This window comes from Panthera onca, chromosome F1, assembly GCF_046562875.1.
Source record: "Panthera onca isolate mPanOnc1 chromosome F1, mPanOnc1 haplotype 2, whole genome shotgun sequence".
In the NCBI taxonomy this organism is placed as follows: domain Eukaryota; kingdom Metazoa; phylum Chordata; class Mammalia; order Carnivora; family Felidae; genus Panthera; species Panthera onca.
In genome coordinates, this window is record NC_138355.1 from 10,937,740 (window position 1) to 10,952,563 (window position 14,824).

General features: G+C 38.0%; 1 protein-coding gene across 2 annotated transcripts in view; it reads right to left on the reverse strand.

The window, feature by feature from the left end:
* Window positions 1–14,824, reverse strand: part of WDR64 (WD repeat domain 64) — a 140,229-nt gene that overhangs the window by 76,078 nt on the left and 49,327 nt on the right. For both annotated transcript variants that reach the window (XM_078440900.2, XM_078440901.2), the window contains 2 exons: window positions 11,876–11,955; window positions 854–993 (listed from right to left, as the gene is read on the reverse strand). In XM_078440900.2, coding sequence (XP_078297026.2) covers window positions 854–993; window positions 11,876–11,955 — 220 coding nt within the window. The remainder of the gene's footprint in view (window positions 1–853; window positions 994–11,875; window positions 11,956–14,824) is intronic.

The following is a 14,824-nucleotide window of genomic DNA, read 5'->3' on the forward strand; positions in this document are numbered from 1 at the left end:
CCCATGGGGGAGGGGAAGGAAAAAAAAAGAGGTTAGAGTGGGAGAGAGCCAAAGCATAAGAGACTCTTAAAAACTGAGAATAAACTGAGGGCTAATGGGGGGTGGGAGGGAGGGGAGGGTGGGTGATGGGTATAGAGGAGGGCATCTGTTGGGATGAGCACTGGGTGTTGTATGGAAACCAATTTGACAATAAATTTCATATATTTAAAAATAAATAAATATCCAGTTAGTATTCTCATTTCCCTCAACTGTCTTACACAGACAGCATACATATATATTTGGTCTATGTGTTTAATCAGCAGGCAAATAAATTCCAAATATTATAATTAAAAAATAAAAATAAAATAAAATAAAATAAAATAAAATAAAATAAAATAAACATAAAATAATTAAAAAAATAAAAAAATTAAGACCTGATTTTGTTGTATTTTTTGAGGAGGTAATCATTATTATTTGCACATATAATGACTCAGTCATTATATATCTAATATTCGTAACTCCTTTTTTCTTATTTTAGCACATTGATTAGAACATTTAAGACATTGTGTAATAACAGCAACAGAACCATCATGCTTTCTGTCTTTGCTGATGATGTCCTGTCTGCAACAGGAGAGCCATGCCTGCTCTCTTTCCAGCACGACCTTCCTTTAACGCTTATATTTAATCATATTCTTTTACATGCTCTCATCAGCAGAAACAGAACAGTGGCTCATCATTTCCTTCTCCACATCGACAGTATTTTTCTCAGTGACAAGCAGCTATTTCAGTCAAAAATTGCATGTGTTCTAGATTTTCCAGTGGCTGATTTTAAGGGGAAAAAAAGGTCTATTTCATTTATTTTGTTTTCTGTTACCTTTGCAGAAGAAAGGCTGATGATGTGTTGATCTTTCTCATTGGTTACGATCTCGATGACACTGAACATGTGCCCCACAAGTTTCCCCACCGGCTTGGTGCTGATGTTGGGATGCCACAACCGGAGTACCTTGTCGTCTCCTAACAAGGAGGATATGGGAAGGTTATTTGTTTTTTCAGGGATACAGACAGCTGTACGGACAGCTGGTCAAAGTTTAAAAAGTGCCTCTCACTCAATCATATCCTTCTCATCCTTCTAATACCAAATCATATTCTGCTTCTTCCGGGATGCCGTCTATGATTGACTTGCTAAGAGGCCAGGCTTGCTTTAGGGCCACTTCCTCCTGTCAGGCTGTTTTGCAATAATTGTATTTACACACACGAATGTGAATTCTTATAAATATTTTATGAGTCCTTTTCTTGATTCAGTACTTTCCCACTCATTCATGCATTAATGTATTATTTATATTTTATTTACTTCCCAAGGTATTTTAGACAGATGTTCTTTTGTCTTCACATTGAGAGGAAGAGGAAAATTGCACATAATCTCTACCATTATAACAAATCAACTGTTTTCCTGTCTCCATCTTCCCTTCTAGCACATATCCATAAGCATCTATAATTTACACATACTTACTATCATAGCATACATACTATTTTTTAATTGTTAAAATCATATGCGTACACGGTAAAAGATTTAACAACACAAAAGGCTATAATTTTGTCAAAAATGTCTTCTTTTCCCTCAGAATCCCTACTTCACCTCCCTATAGATAATCACTGCTAACTGTTTTCTCCCTCTTTTTTAAAAATAAACTTTTTATTTTCAGAGTTAAGGAAAACACTTTTCCATTCGTATTGAAATGCGTTGAATTATTTTTAGGGGGTATTTAGTTTACCATTTCTCAACAACAAAAAATCACTATTACTAACTTTTATCTTTGATATACACATTTAAAAAATATAGTATAAATGTTTCCAAAATAAAAAAAATCACTGTGCTTTAAAATGTATTTTTACCAAGAAATCACAGCATGCTGTCTTGAATGCAGGGAAAGACCAACCGTGTTATTATATGTGGGGATTACAAGGCAAGTTGCTTTCTGTTTTTTTTCCCAGGGTTATTGAAATATAATTGACATACAACATTGTGTGAGTTTAAGGTATGCAACATGATTATGTGATATAAGTATATATTGCAAAATGAGCTTAGTTAACACATGACCACCTCACAGTTACCTTTTTTCCTTGTCGTCAGAACTTTTTAAGATTTGCTGTCTTCATAACTTTCAACTCTACAATACAATACTGTTAACTATAGTCACCATGTAGACTTTATATCCCCAGAACTTATTCATCTTATCACTGGAAATTTGTACCCTTTTGTAAAATACAAATTTTATATGTTCAATATAATTCAAATTATACACACACACACACACACACACACACACACCATTTTTTTTTGCATTTGTGGAAAAGCACAGGTCCACACCTTCATAATTATCATTTTGGCTGCTACATCATCATTTTTTAACATTTCCTATCAATAAATGTTCCTGCTAATTCTAGTCTTTCACTTTATCCAGCAACTTACGTATTTTTTTTCTTCTTTTGGATATTGTTATTGAGGATAAATTTCCATGTTGTTAGGTAGTTTTCTAAAATGATCATACCAAATTCCAAAGCCATCAACTATATATGATTATACCAGTTTCATCAAACTTGGGCCAGCAAATGGATTTTATCACAATTTAAAATATTTGCTATTTTAATGTCTAAAATGACACTATGTTTTTATTTAGTTTATATGACAACTGATGCTGCTGAATTTTTTTCTCCCACGTATATCTGCTATTATATCTCCTCCTATGAATTATTTAATCATATACTTTACCCATGGTCTATTAGAATTCTGATGATCTTAAAAATTAAAATCTAATAAAATTTTATTATCATATGCATACACACACACACATCCACTTTTATGATAAAGACTAGCTAGTTGTTTACCAACTCTTATTGTCTCTTACTGGGTACACAGCTGGACTATATTTCCCAGACTCCCTAGCAGTTAGGTGTGATCAGATTACTGACTTTAAGCCAGTGAACTAAGAAAATTGATATCAGATTTGACATGAGTAAGAGAAATACATTTCCATTTTGCTTGAGTCATTATACATTTTGGGATTTATTGTAAGGAATAAGTTTAAGAATTCTCTGACCTTGCACCAATGGGTTAACAAGGCTTAGAGTGGAAAGCTGCCACAGGGTAAAAGTGCCTCCAGAGTAGAACAAAGGATAGAGCAGAGTGGAAAGCCCCTTGCACAGGAGGAAACTGTCCAAGAACAGATAGAGGTGGAAAGTTGCTGCAGCAAGGTGAAAACGCTGAGAGCTAGTTAACAACAAAAATGCCTTGTTAACCCTGAGGTAGCATGTTCTATTTGTCTTAGCACCTAGAAAAGTTAAGATAAACAGATACAGGACCTGGTGCCTGTAGTAAATGGCCATGTGCTCGGTGCCAGGACTTTGATTTGTATTGATCCTAACACCTAACACCTCATACCTTTAAAACCCCCTTTCTCTTACACACATGAGTTAATGATCACTGTTTTATTGTCCATCACATTTTTCAGCCTTCTGATCCTAATAAATACCAAGCAAAGATCCTTACTCAGGGTTCTTGTATCCTCCTGGACATTAGCCTCTCTCGTATTCAATTTTGTGTTCACTCTCTTGCTGGCCAAGAGAGAACTCCAGACTCAAAGTCTGTGACAATTTATTTGTTACAGCATTATCTAAACTAATGCGTAGTTGTAATCTAATTATTTTAAACAAGCAACCTAAACCATGTATAATAGTTTACAAAATATAGAATATTTTTATTTTATTAAGCTTATTTATTTTAGGAAAGAGAGAGAGAGAGAGAGAGAGAGAGGAGAGAATGAGTGGGGGAGGAACAAAGAGAGAGAGAAAGAGACAGAGAATCCCCAGTAGGCTCCATGCTGAGAGTGCAAAGCCTTATGCAGGGCTTGAACTCATGAACTACAAGATCATGACCTGAGTGGAAATCAAGAGTTGGACCCTTAGCCAACTGAGCCACCCAGTTGCCCCCCAAATACAGAATATTTTTAATATATTGGATGTCCTATTTCACAAATAATTAAATGTCATTTTGAGTCATATAAAATCATCAAAGAATTTCAAGTTGGAACCCTAGAAATATATAATCCAACTCTCTTATATCAGAAAAGAAACTAACTCCTACATATTAAGTGATTTTCAATTAAATGATTTACTTTACTTTAATGATTTAAGTGTGATTTGTCCAGAATCACATATCAGAAAATGGTATCACATTAGGAATATTATGGCACATTCTTGATAATTTATTATCAAGGACCTTCAGGGCACTAGAAAAATAAGATTCTACAATAACACTATAACTTAAGGTATAATTTATATATAAGTTATATAAGACACAATTTGTGTATTAAAAAATACAAAATTCAAAGTGGTCATGTTAGTTAATCAGGTATCACATATTTGGCCACCCACAGGATGAATTTGCTGATATATATTGTATTTTTTTATGGAAATACACTTACCCACACCAGTCAGTTAGGGAGGAGAATTAGATAACTTACCAGCTGGACATTTATAGACCAAAGAAATGTTCTAGACACAAATGTTTTCATAATTCTATGATTATTTTGCCAGGTTCCATAAAAAGAAAAAGGAACATAGTATTTTATTTCTCTCCTTTGAGTATTCCAATCCATTCTTCAAATCTTAGCATACCTTTACCTCCAAGAATATTTCAAAATGTCTTCATATACTTTAAAACCAAGTGCCCCTGCCTATGTGTTCCCTGCCCCAGCATGTTTTATAATTAATTATTCATTTTTCTCTACCATCCACTCGAGGGCAGAACTTTTTCTTTTTTATCATAGTATCTCAAGTGTGTAACCTACAGTGGGAGTTCAAATATTTATTGAACAACTTCCACAACTTCAACTTTGGGATGCTATATCCTAGCTCAGAAGTTTAACTATCAAGTGGCACAAGACTGGGAAAACATGTATCCAAACAAAAATAAATCTTTGTTGAATGTTCGCCTGATTCCTTCCACTCCAGAAGTCGTTGGGTTATGGAATCTTAGTAGAGAAAGGCTGAAAAATCTCAGGGCACAATTGACTCTTACCTTCTATTTCTCAGGCAGCTGGTATGAATTGAATCATGTCTCCCCAGAATTCTTATGGTGAAGCCTTGACCCCCAATGTGATGGTATTTGGAAATGGGGTTTTTGGGAGATAATTAGGTTAAAATGAAGTTTTGAGAGTTGGGCCCCAATGATGGGATTACTGTTCTTATAAGGAGAGACACCAGAGAGCTAGCTCTCATGCTCTCTCTCTCTCTCTCTCTTTCTCTCTCTTTGCCATGTGAGGATAGAGGGAAAAAATGGCCATGTGCTGGCCAGCAAGAGAGCTCTCACTAGACATTGACCATGCTGGTACTTTTATCTTGGACTTCCAACCTCTAAAACTGACAAAATAAATTTCTGTTGTTTAAACATTCCAGCCTATAGTATTTTGTTATGGTAGCCTAAGCTGACCAAGACGGTGACCAAGATATTTTAAGTGGGTAAGGGGGATGTTTTGTTAAATTTAAAACTTCCATGTTGCTCTTATTAACAACAAAAAAAAATCTTAAGAAATTACTTCATGCTTGGCATTTTGTTAGATGTTGAAAAAATTCTAGATACTGACCCTACTGAAAGTCTTTTTCAGAAGACCAAAACTTATACCTTCTAGAACTTATTTCCAACATTTCCTCCCTAAAGCTGCCCCTGATCACTGTCCCCAGCCTCAGATGGTGTTAGGATTTCTTCCCCATTCTTAGGTTGTTTTCTTCATGTTTTGTTTATAGCACAAACCCTATTTAATTATTATTATTATTATTTTTTGCTTAAATATCTGTTTACTCATTATCTGGTGAGTCTTATATTTCTCATTTACAGCAGGGTTTGACAAATAGTAAGTGCTTAATACATGTTTGCTAAGCGAATGAATTGGCTAGTAGAGTCACTCAGGGAGTGCTTACAAAATATGTATGTGGGGAAAGTCTACCTTGATTTGAAACCTGACTCTATCACTCACTAGCCTTATGGCTTTAAGTAAGTGACTTCATCTCTCTATATCTGGGTTTTCTCATCTGTATATATATCAGGGATGACTGGAACTTTTGTCATAACCTTATTGTGATATTAAATGGGGTCATACATGGATAATCTGAACAGTTCCTGGACTATGAGGGGACTATTACTACGACTCTATTCTTCTTCTTCGAAATCGCTGTCGTGTGCAATGTATTTTATATAAAATGTTTGGGGGAGAGAGAGAAGAATGCATTCACAGTGATACAAAACATGTCCTGCTCTTGAGAGTTTATAATCTAGTAGAACCACTAAGGCAAGCATGAACGATCTGGAGGTAAAGTAAGCATTCATAGAAAATATTTCAAATCTGAAGGTAGGATTTTCTACTATAAATGATATATTATGGGTCATAAAGGGTTAATTCCTTGTTCTTTTGTTCTTTTTCATTTATTTTAGTTTCTCTCTTCCTTTTTTTTTTCACTGTGATTTAGATAAGGCCACATACAAAGATAGGATTTTCTTTCCTTTAGCAAGCTCCTATTTCAGCTGGTGAGTCAGTGGATCCAAATGCCTCACTCTTGATGAGATGAGCTGGCTCAATGCAGAGAGAAAAGCAAGGGAGGGAGAGACTGTGTCAACCAGATTGCTGTGGTCCAGGGGTTGCAAAAAGGGGCTGGGAGCAAAGAGAACTGACTTGAGCTCAGGTTTCTGAGACGACCGGTTGCATGATGAATTGAGGCAAACCATTCTCTTTTCTGGGGCCTCAATTTCCTTATCTGCAAAATTTTGATCTCCCGAGATTCCTTCCCATTCTAAAGTTTTATGATTGTGTGCTGTGGAGGGAGGGGATTACTACAGTGAGAGTACAGAGCAACCAGGAATTTGTAAAGGTAATGAGAAAAACTCTAGATTATCAGCTACATGATTCATACTGAATAATTCCTATAATGCAGTATTTTGCTTGCATTCTCTTTTCATTGGCAAGTATGTTCAGAACCTGAGCCTCAGGCCCACAGGTAGTTGGGCTTTACCACTCCTGGAGGATGAAGCCGGGCTATCCTCAGAAGAAAATCTGTGACTTGTATGACACAGGAAGAAGGATACAATAAAAGATTATGACTTGAGAAATGTGGCAAATGAAGAGCTTTGTCCAGTGTGCATTATGAAAGAAACCCATTGTGTGCTACCAGAGTCTTCCAGTTGGGTTTGGTTTTTATTGATAGTAATGGAATCCTTACGTGGTCTGTGTGGTGGTTATTTGGAGCCAGAATGATCAGAAAGGGACATGATACTAAGCTCTAAATGTCTACAGTGCTTAATCTGTATTGTTATTGTTACGATTATTAATCTGTTGACTCATGATCCATGTTGTATTATAGTTATGTATTAATATGTCTTATTTGTATGATTAAATTTAGAATTCTAGAAGGTTAAAATACAACCTGATCTCTATGACACATAATGCCTAGTCTGTAAAGCTGTGCAAGAAATATTTGTTGAATGAAATATTAACAAGTGCATGCAGAGCCTCCAAGTTATCTTGGATGGCAGAGAATTGTTTTTATACACTGGAACTTCCAAAGTAGGAGTTTAGCTCTTAAAATGCCAATAGAGATGGATATTAGCTTTAAAAAAAAATTCTTCATGGTCACTACAACAATGCTCAGGAAGTTTGCAATTTTTTTGTTTGTTTTGTTTTGTTTTTGTAAATACCTTGTCCTGGTTTGGCTTTTTTTTACCTCCCTGCAAGAGCTTCTATTTTTTCAAGCTCATCAAATGTCTCTGCATATTTCACACATTCAACTATGCCTAGCAAAGCTGCTTTCATAGTATATTTTGAGTCATCAGCTGGTACATACAGTACATTTAGCAATGTGCTTGGCTGAGTCACTAATCAACAAGAGTATTCTCCTGAGGAAAACGTTTTCAGTTATTGAGGAATTGCATTTTCTACTAATAGAAGCTCTGTAACTGTGACAATTTAATAAATTTTGCATGGTGAAAAGTATCACTTGCCTGTCAGTCATACTGCTAGATGTTTTGGTTTTGTAAGAAAGCTAGAAAACCTATAATTAATAAGATTTCAAAGCTATAGCTGGGCATCTTATAATATAATGACCACTGAGGTTATAATGAAGGTCAAATACCATATTCCGTAAACACTGAAGTGGTTTGAGTTCCAGAACTTCACCAAACACGTTTGTGTTTTTTCCCCTTCAGAAATGATTAAAATATCTAATATTACAAAATATATGAAACCTGGTCAATTCTTACATTTTGAATTATTTTGTGTGAGACCAAAGTGCTGTTCAAAGGAGTTGATTAAGATGGAAGTGACAGTTTTTCTTTTCAGAAGAATCCAATTTAGGAATCAGAGCTCACTATAGCTGTGCCATTTTGCTTTCTTATAGGGTTTCCTGAGGAGGGTCTGAGTTGAAGTAGGATAGAGGCCACTATATTTTCACCAAACTCAAGACATGCCATGCTGGGACAGAGTCCATGATAGTTCTATTCTCTGTCCCAGGACCACTGTGCTCTTGCCCTCATCCCCAGAACACCCCTACCTCCTTCTGATGAGTGGTCAGCATCATTTCCTCACAAGGAATAAGCCAAGACAGTCATTGGCTCAGCAAAGGGCAATGGGGATCAAGAAATTGTGAAAGAAGGACATCACCTCTTTTTTTGAAAACATGTGATCTTAGTATTTGTTCTCTTATGTGTTCTAGACTTCAGCGCGGGGCTCTTTAAAGGATAACCTCAGTGCACCTGGGTGGCTCAGTGGGTTAAGCATCTCACTGTTGGTTTAGGTTCAGGTCATGATCTCACAGTTCCTGAGTTTGAGCCCCGTTTGGGGCTCTGTGCTCACAGCATGAGGCCTTGTGTGGGATTCTCTCTCTTCCTCTTTCTCTGCCCCTCCCCTGCTCACACCATCTCTGTCTTTTTCAAAATAAATAATAAATTAAAAAAAAAAATAAAAGATAACCTCAATTAGCACAGCTTACAGACTTGGATCCCTGTTCATTTTGAGAATTATCACCACCAAGCATCAGGAAACTCGCCCCCTGTGCAAGCCATGACTCCCACATACTACTCTGCAGACTCCTTATACATATGCTTTGCTTTCTTGATGTCCTTGCTTGAAATTTAGAAGTCTGTGGCGCATTAATGCCTCAGTTTTCTGAGTACACAAAGCTCTGACTATATATTGAGTAATACCTAATTAGCAGACTGGGTTCCAAAATTTCCAAAGAACATTTTAATTTATCTCCCTATGAACAGGAATTTCCTTAAACAATAGAATCAGGGTATTTTAAGCTCAAGGGAATCTTGGAATTGATGTAGTTCAACTTCCTCTGTTTACCAGATAAGGAAAGTGAGCAATGGGAGAGATTACATGATTGTTGAAAATCAGACAGTTGGTTAGTGTCCAGGTTATGACTAAACCCAGCTCTTCTAACTTTTAGTGCATTATTTTTACTTGTTTTGCTCTTCGATAGACTACTGTATATATTTTTTTAATAATATTCAAACCATAAACTAGTTTTAAGTAAGCGTTGTGAAAGGGCCCAAAGCTGAGCACAAATTTCAATATAAACTTCAAATATAAACTTGAAGAAAACTTTAGCTTTATGTCCTCGGGGGAGATTACCCAGGTGTGCAGAGACAGTGTGACTATCTTTACACAGTTGACCCTTGAACAACACAGGTTTGAACTGCGTGGGTCCACTTATATGAGGATTTTTTTTTTTTTTATAAATACACTATAGAACTATAAATGTATTTTTTTCTTCCTTATGACTTTCTTAATAACATTTTCTTTTCTCTGGCTTACTTTATTGTAAGAATACGGTGTATAATACATCAAACATTCAAAGAATGTGTTAATCAGCTGTTTAGGTTATCTGTAAGGCTTCTAGTCAACAGTTGGCTGTTGGTAGCTAAGTTTTGTGGGAGTTAAGAGTCACTTAAAGTAGGGATTTTCTACTATAGGGGGTCAGTGTCCCTGACCACTGCATTGTTGAAAGGTGGACTGTACTTATCAATATTGCGCTTCAGGGCTGAGGCATGATAGGAAACTCTTGATAGGAAAACAAAGGTGTGTGTGTTTTGGGGGAAGGAATTTGAAGGAGCTGGTTGCATTACTCACTGAACAGTTTTGCTCTTTTAATAAATATTTTTGCTCTAAGAATTTACCAAATGGTACGTTTGTTGGTGACAGCTTGCTTCTTAAAAATCTTGTTTGCTCTTTCCCTTGATAAAGTTCAGATCTCCAGTATAAGCCATTTTCTTGATGTTTGTTTGAGTTTCTGTTTTGTTCATTTACATCTTTCAAGTCTATGTGATCTTTACTTAAGGTGACTCCGATCTCCTTGAGGTACCCCAGGAGCTCTTCTTCTCACACATGTAGGCAGCCTGGGGCCGCCACATCCCCTACATCCAACTAGGCCTTTTTTTCATCACCAAAAGGAGCATCCTCTTGGGTGTCTAATCACATGTGACATTTAAGTTCAAACTTGAGATCTGCTTGCTCTCCTTCCCATGTAAGCAACCTCTTCCTGATCTCTGGTGACAATACAGCTGCTGCTCTTCTGTTTCTCCTACTTTACACACTTGCAGCTGGTTGATCTGTCTTGTTAATCCCAATGCCATTCTTACTTCAGGTTTTATGACTAGTTTCTTTCCCAGGCCTTTGGGACTGGCTCTCTCTTTTCTTTTTCCATTGCTCCTACAATTCAGACCCTCACCACTTCACTCATGACTTCTGGAACAGCCTCCTAACTGGAACCTCTGAGTTCTTTTTATTCCAATAAAACCCCCATATGTTTGCCAAAATGACTTTGCCTATGTGTTATAGATGGATTGAATTAATACTTATTGAAAAGCAACTATGTGCCAGGCATACATTATCTCAGTTAATCTTAAACACCACCATATGTAGGTTTTGTTATTGTTAGTATTATTATTTGTAGATTTGTATTGAGCACTTATTATGTGTTAAGTACTTTATTTGAATTTGAATTCTTATATATAATCTTATGAATAGATACTGTTATCAGTCTCACTTTCCAGTAGATGGAAGCTTAAAGGAATGAAATAAACTCCCCAAGGCCACACAACTTGCTGGAAAGACAACCAGGATTTGCAGCCAAAACGTCTGACTCCAGAGCTCAGGCTCAAAGCCATCCTCCTGCACCCCTGGATTATAGGTGATGCGTCTGAGGCTCAAGGAACCTCTTCATTCTCCACTTTCCCCTTCAAGCTTCTTATAATACCATCTTTCCCTTACTCTCCACAGATGACCTTGTATCCTATATTACACCATACTTAACCCTTAAATACTAGTGTGTTTCAAGGCTTGCTCCCTGGCCTCTTTTCTCCTAACTCTAAAACACTGGCCCCTGACCTTGGTGGTCATGTATCCCATTGAAGATTTGATAAAATTTGGAACTACCTTTCCAGAAAAATGCACATAGACACACAAATGTCATTAGCTTTCAGGGGCCTCCAGAACTCCTTTAAAACCCTGGGGGACCCAGTCTAGGAACTCATGCTCTCACATGTTGAAATAACTTCTAGAGAGATTAAAGGTCTGAAGGAAAAATATAAATAAAGCAATAAAAAACTATAGTAAATACAGGAGAAAGTATATCATATATTCTGGTGCTAAGGAAGAACTTTCTAAGTGTGCCATCAAATCGAGAAGGCACAAAGAAAAAGTCTGACAGATTTAGGCAAATTTTTTAATTCTCTAAAATGTTTTCCTAGGAGTAAAATTCTGTAGGCTTATGAAGACCACCATATTAATCAAGGAGAGCGCTGTTTGCCAAGTAGAAAATCTCTGTATGATATGAACTATCCCCTTACCTCCAGTGACAATCACGTTTGCCTTTGTACAGTAACAAAAAGTGTTTGCTCCTCTTGGCATGGAGAACTCTCTGACAGGCCTGGGAAACACAAATGAGATGTAAAGCTTCTACATTTTTCTTTATAAAGCGAATTCTAACTTATACATAGGTTATGTTCAGTAGACTCATTTCTAAGCTGGTTGTAAATCAGGAAGTATGGTAAGTAATGATGACATCTTCACTGACCCACAGAATCCATTCATTCCATAATGTGATTTACCACAGCACTTTGTATTCTTTCTGCTTAGCGGGAAATCAAGTCTTCCACCCTGGGAACTATGCTTGTGCTCATGGAAGGACTGTCAGACACCGACCTTTCTCAATCCAGAAAGGCTATTGGGCAGCTGACTGAGTCCATTTGGTACACACAACACCAGGAATGCCTTTGGACGCATCCTCCTCTACCACCACCCACATGCCACCTTCTGTCAAGTCCTCTAAAATATACTGAAATATTACCACTGCTTCCTGTTTCCACTACAGTGTCCGGGTTAAAGCCTCCATTCCCTCTGACCAGACCTTCTACAATAAACTGCTAACTTCTTAGCCTCCACCATGTCCATTCTCCTGTCCACATTCCCACCTCAAGTTCTGCTGTCATGTTACAGCCAGGGTGACCCCTAAAACCTGAATCAGAGCACACCACTTCTGTCCAGAGATTTCCTGAAGTTCTAAGAGGACCCAAGCTCCTTCACCTGGCCCACTTGGTCCACATGGCCTTGGGTGGCCCCTGTCACCTTTCCAGGCTTGTTCCATGCCTTCTCCTTTCCCTTCATGCTGTGATCCAGCCATGTTACTCTAGCCACCCTCCCTCTGGCCACACTAAGCTCCTTCACTCCCTCCATAAGACATTCTGCACAGGCCAAAGATGTGCTTGCTTGAGATCCCGGCCTTTCTCCACCCATCCTTCTGTGAGCATCAGTTCAAAAGCTCCTTTATCAGAAAAGCCTTGCCTCAACTCCACCCTCTTGCCCCCACCAACTAAGCAGTATTTTTTGTGTTATTGTCTCTCCTGGTGCCATATTATTTTCCCTGTAGCATATAGCATCTATCATATAATTTTAGTATAGTTTTGAGTGTTAATTTAGTATCTGTGAGTAGTATTGTGCTGTTCTTAAAAGAGCCCAGGCTTCAGTGAAAATGTGTGGGCTTAAATCCTGGCTTCATCACTGCCTTCTGACTTATTGTTTTGTTTGTTTTTGTTTTTGTTTTTAGAGAGAGAGAGACAGTGAGCATGAGTGGGGGGTGGGGGGGAGAAGAGTAGAGGGAGAGAGAGAGAATCCCAAGCAGGCTCCATGCTCAGTATGGAGCTGGAGACGGTGCTCAACCCCACAAACCATGAGATCATGACCTGAGCCAAAATCAAGAGTCGGACGCTCAACCAACTGAGCCACCCAGGTGTTCTATGCCTCCTTGTTCATTAGATGGGATAATAATAATAATACTGACCTCTGATACTAGCAATAGTTGAAAGGTGTTACTGCATCTGACCAGATGGGGTGAAGGAAGAGACGTGTTTATGTGAAGAGGGACACCTGGAAGGAGCCCTGGATCAGGAATTAATGAGTCACAGAAGCAGGGAGGGAGGGGAAAGACAGCAGCTGGCCTTCACCTCCTCTTGCCTTGGATGTGTGTGTTATTTCCTTTCCTTTTTTCTTAAGCACAAATGGCAGCATATATCATTCTGTTCCTTGCTTTTTCACTTCATATTATATCTTGAACATATTTCCAAATCCATACATAAAATACTCCCCCTTTCTTTTCCCCAAAGTTCATGAAAAGAAGCCTCAATGTAGTAACAGAAATCTAAAGTCGGAATTTAGAATTTTGAAAATGTTTAAATGTCCCAGATAAGAAATAGAAAGTTTTGGCAGGTGACTCATTCAAGTTTTGCCAATGACACACTTGGTAACTGTAGTTGGTTGACTGAGCTAAGCTTGATGGGGTTACAAACCAGGAAAGACATCACTCTCTTCTACCCTTGTCTCCAAACACAGTCTCTTATGGTGTCACTTTGTACCAACAGCACAGCCTCTTGGGCTACCTTGTGTTAGCACAGCTTCTAAGATATCTACTGTGTCTCACAGGACATTCACACTGGCTCACCACACAGAAAGGTGTCACCCTTCTCCATTGTCCTGTGTCCCTCTGGCAAGAGAAGAGTGTGTCCATTAGGCATGGAAAGCACATCACCTCAGGCTCACAGTACTTTCAGCGTCCTACAAAAATGTTCTAGTTGTTCTTAATCAGAAGGTTAAGAACAGGGCCAAGGTGCCTCAGTGAACCCTTATCTGTAAACACCCCCCAAAGCAAGATGGCACCAGCCTCAGTCTCATGTACAAGGTAGGCCCACATGGTCCATTCCATAGAAAAGAAAATGTAGCCACCATGGCACTTTGAGCATAGAAGACTCCCAATAAATATTTGTTTGAATATCCTTAAGATATGAACACCAGATAGACAACACCCCTTTCCGGAATCACAGAGAATAGAAATGTATTGATTCTGGGAAGTTCTCTCTGAAGTTTTCCCTGCTACTCTTGAGACAATGGCACTTCTGAAAGAGAAACATTTTCTAACAATTTCTTTAAAAAGTAAAAATAAAAACCAACTCTACTCTCAAAAGGCCCTGACTGAATGATAGTGTCCTTCGCCTCAGCTTCCCTGTTATTGTTACACAAATCCAAGCCTGGGAGGGAAGAGGTCAGTCATGGAAGTTAAAGGGGTGACTCTTAGTGCATGTGTGTCACATGACTGGTGCTGTTTACTGGATGGAAGATGGTGCCTAGACACAAAGGGACTCCAGGGAGATCCTGTGATCGATGAAGAAGGGCCATTGAGCAAGTAGGGTGTCTTCCTATCTTTTCTTCCCTTGGAGGTAAGGATAGTTAGTGGAAGTGAAGGCAGG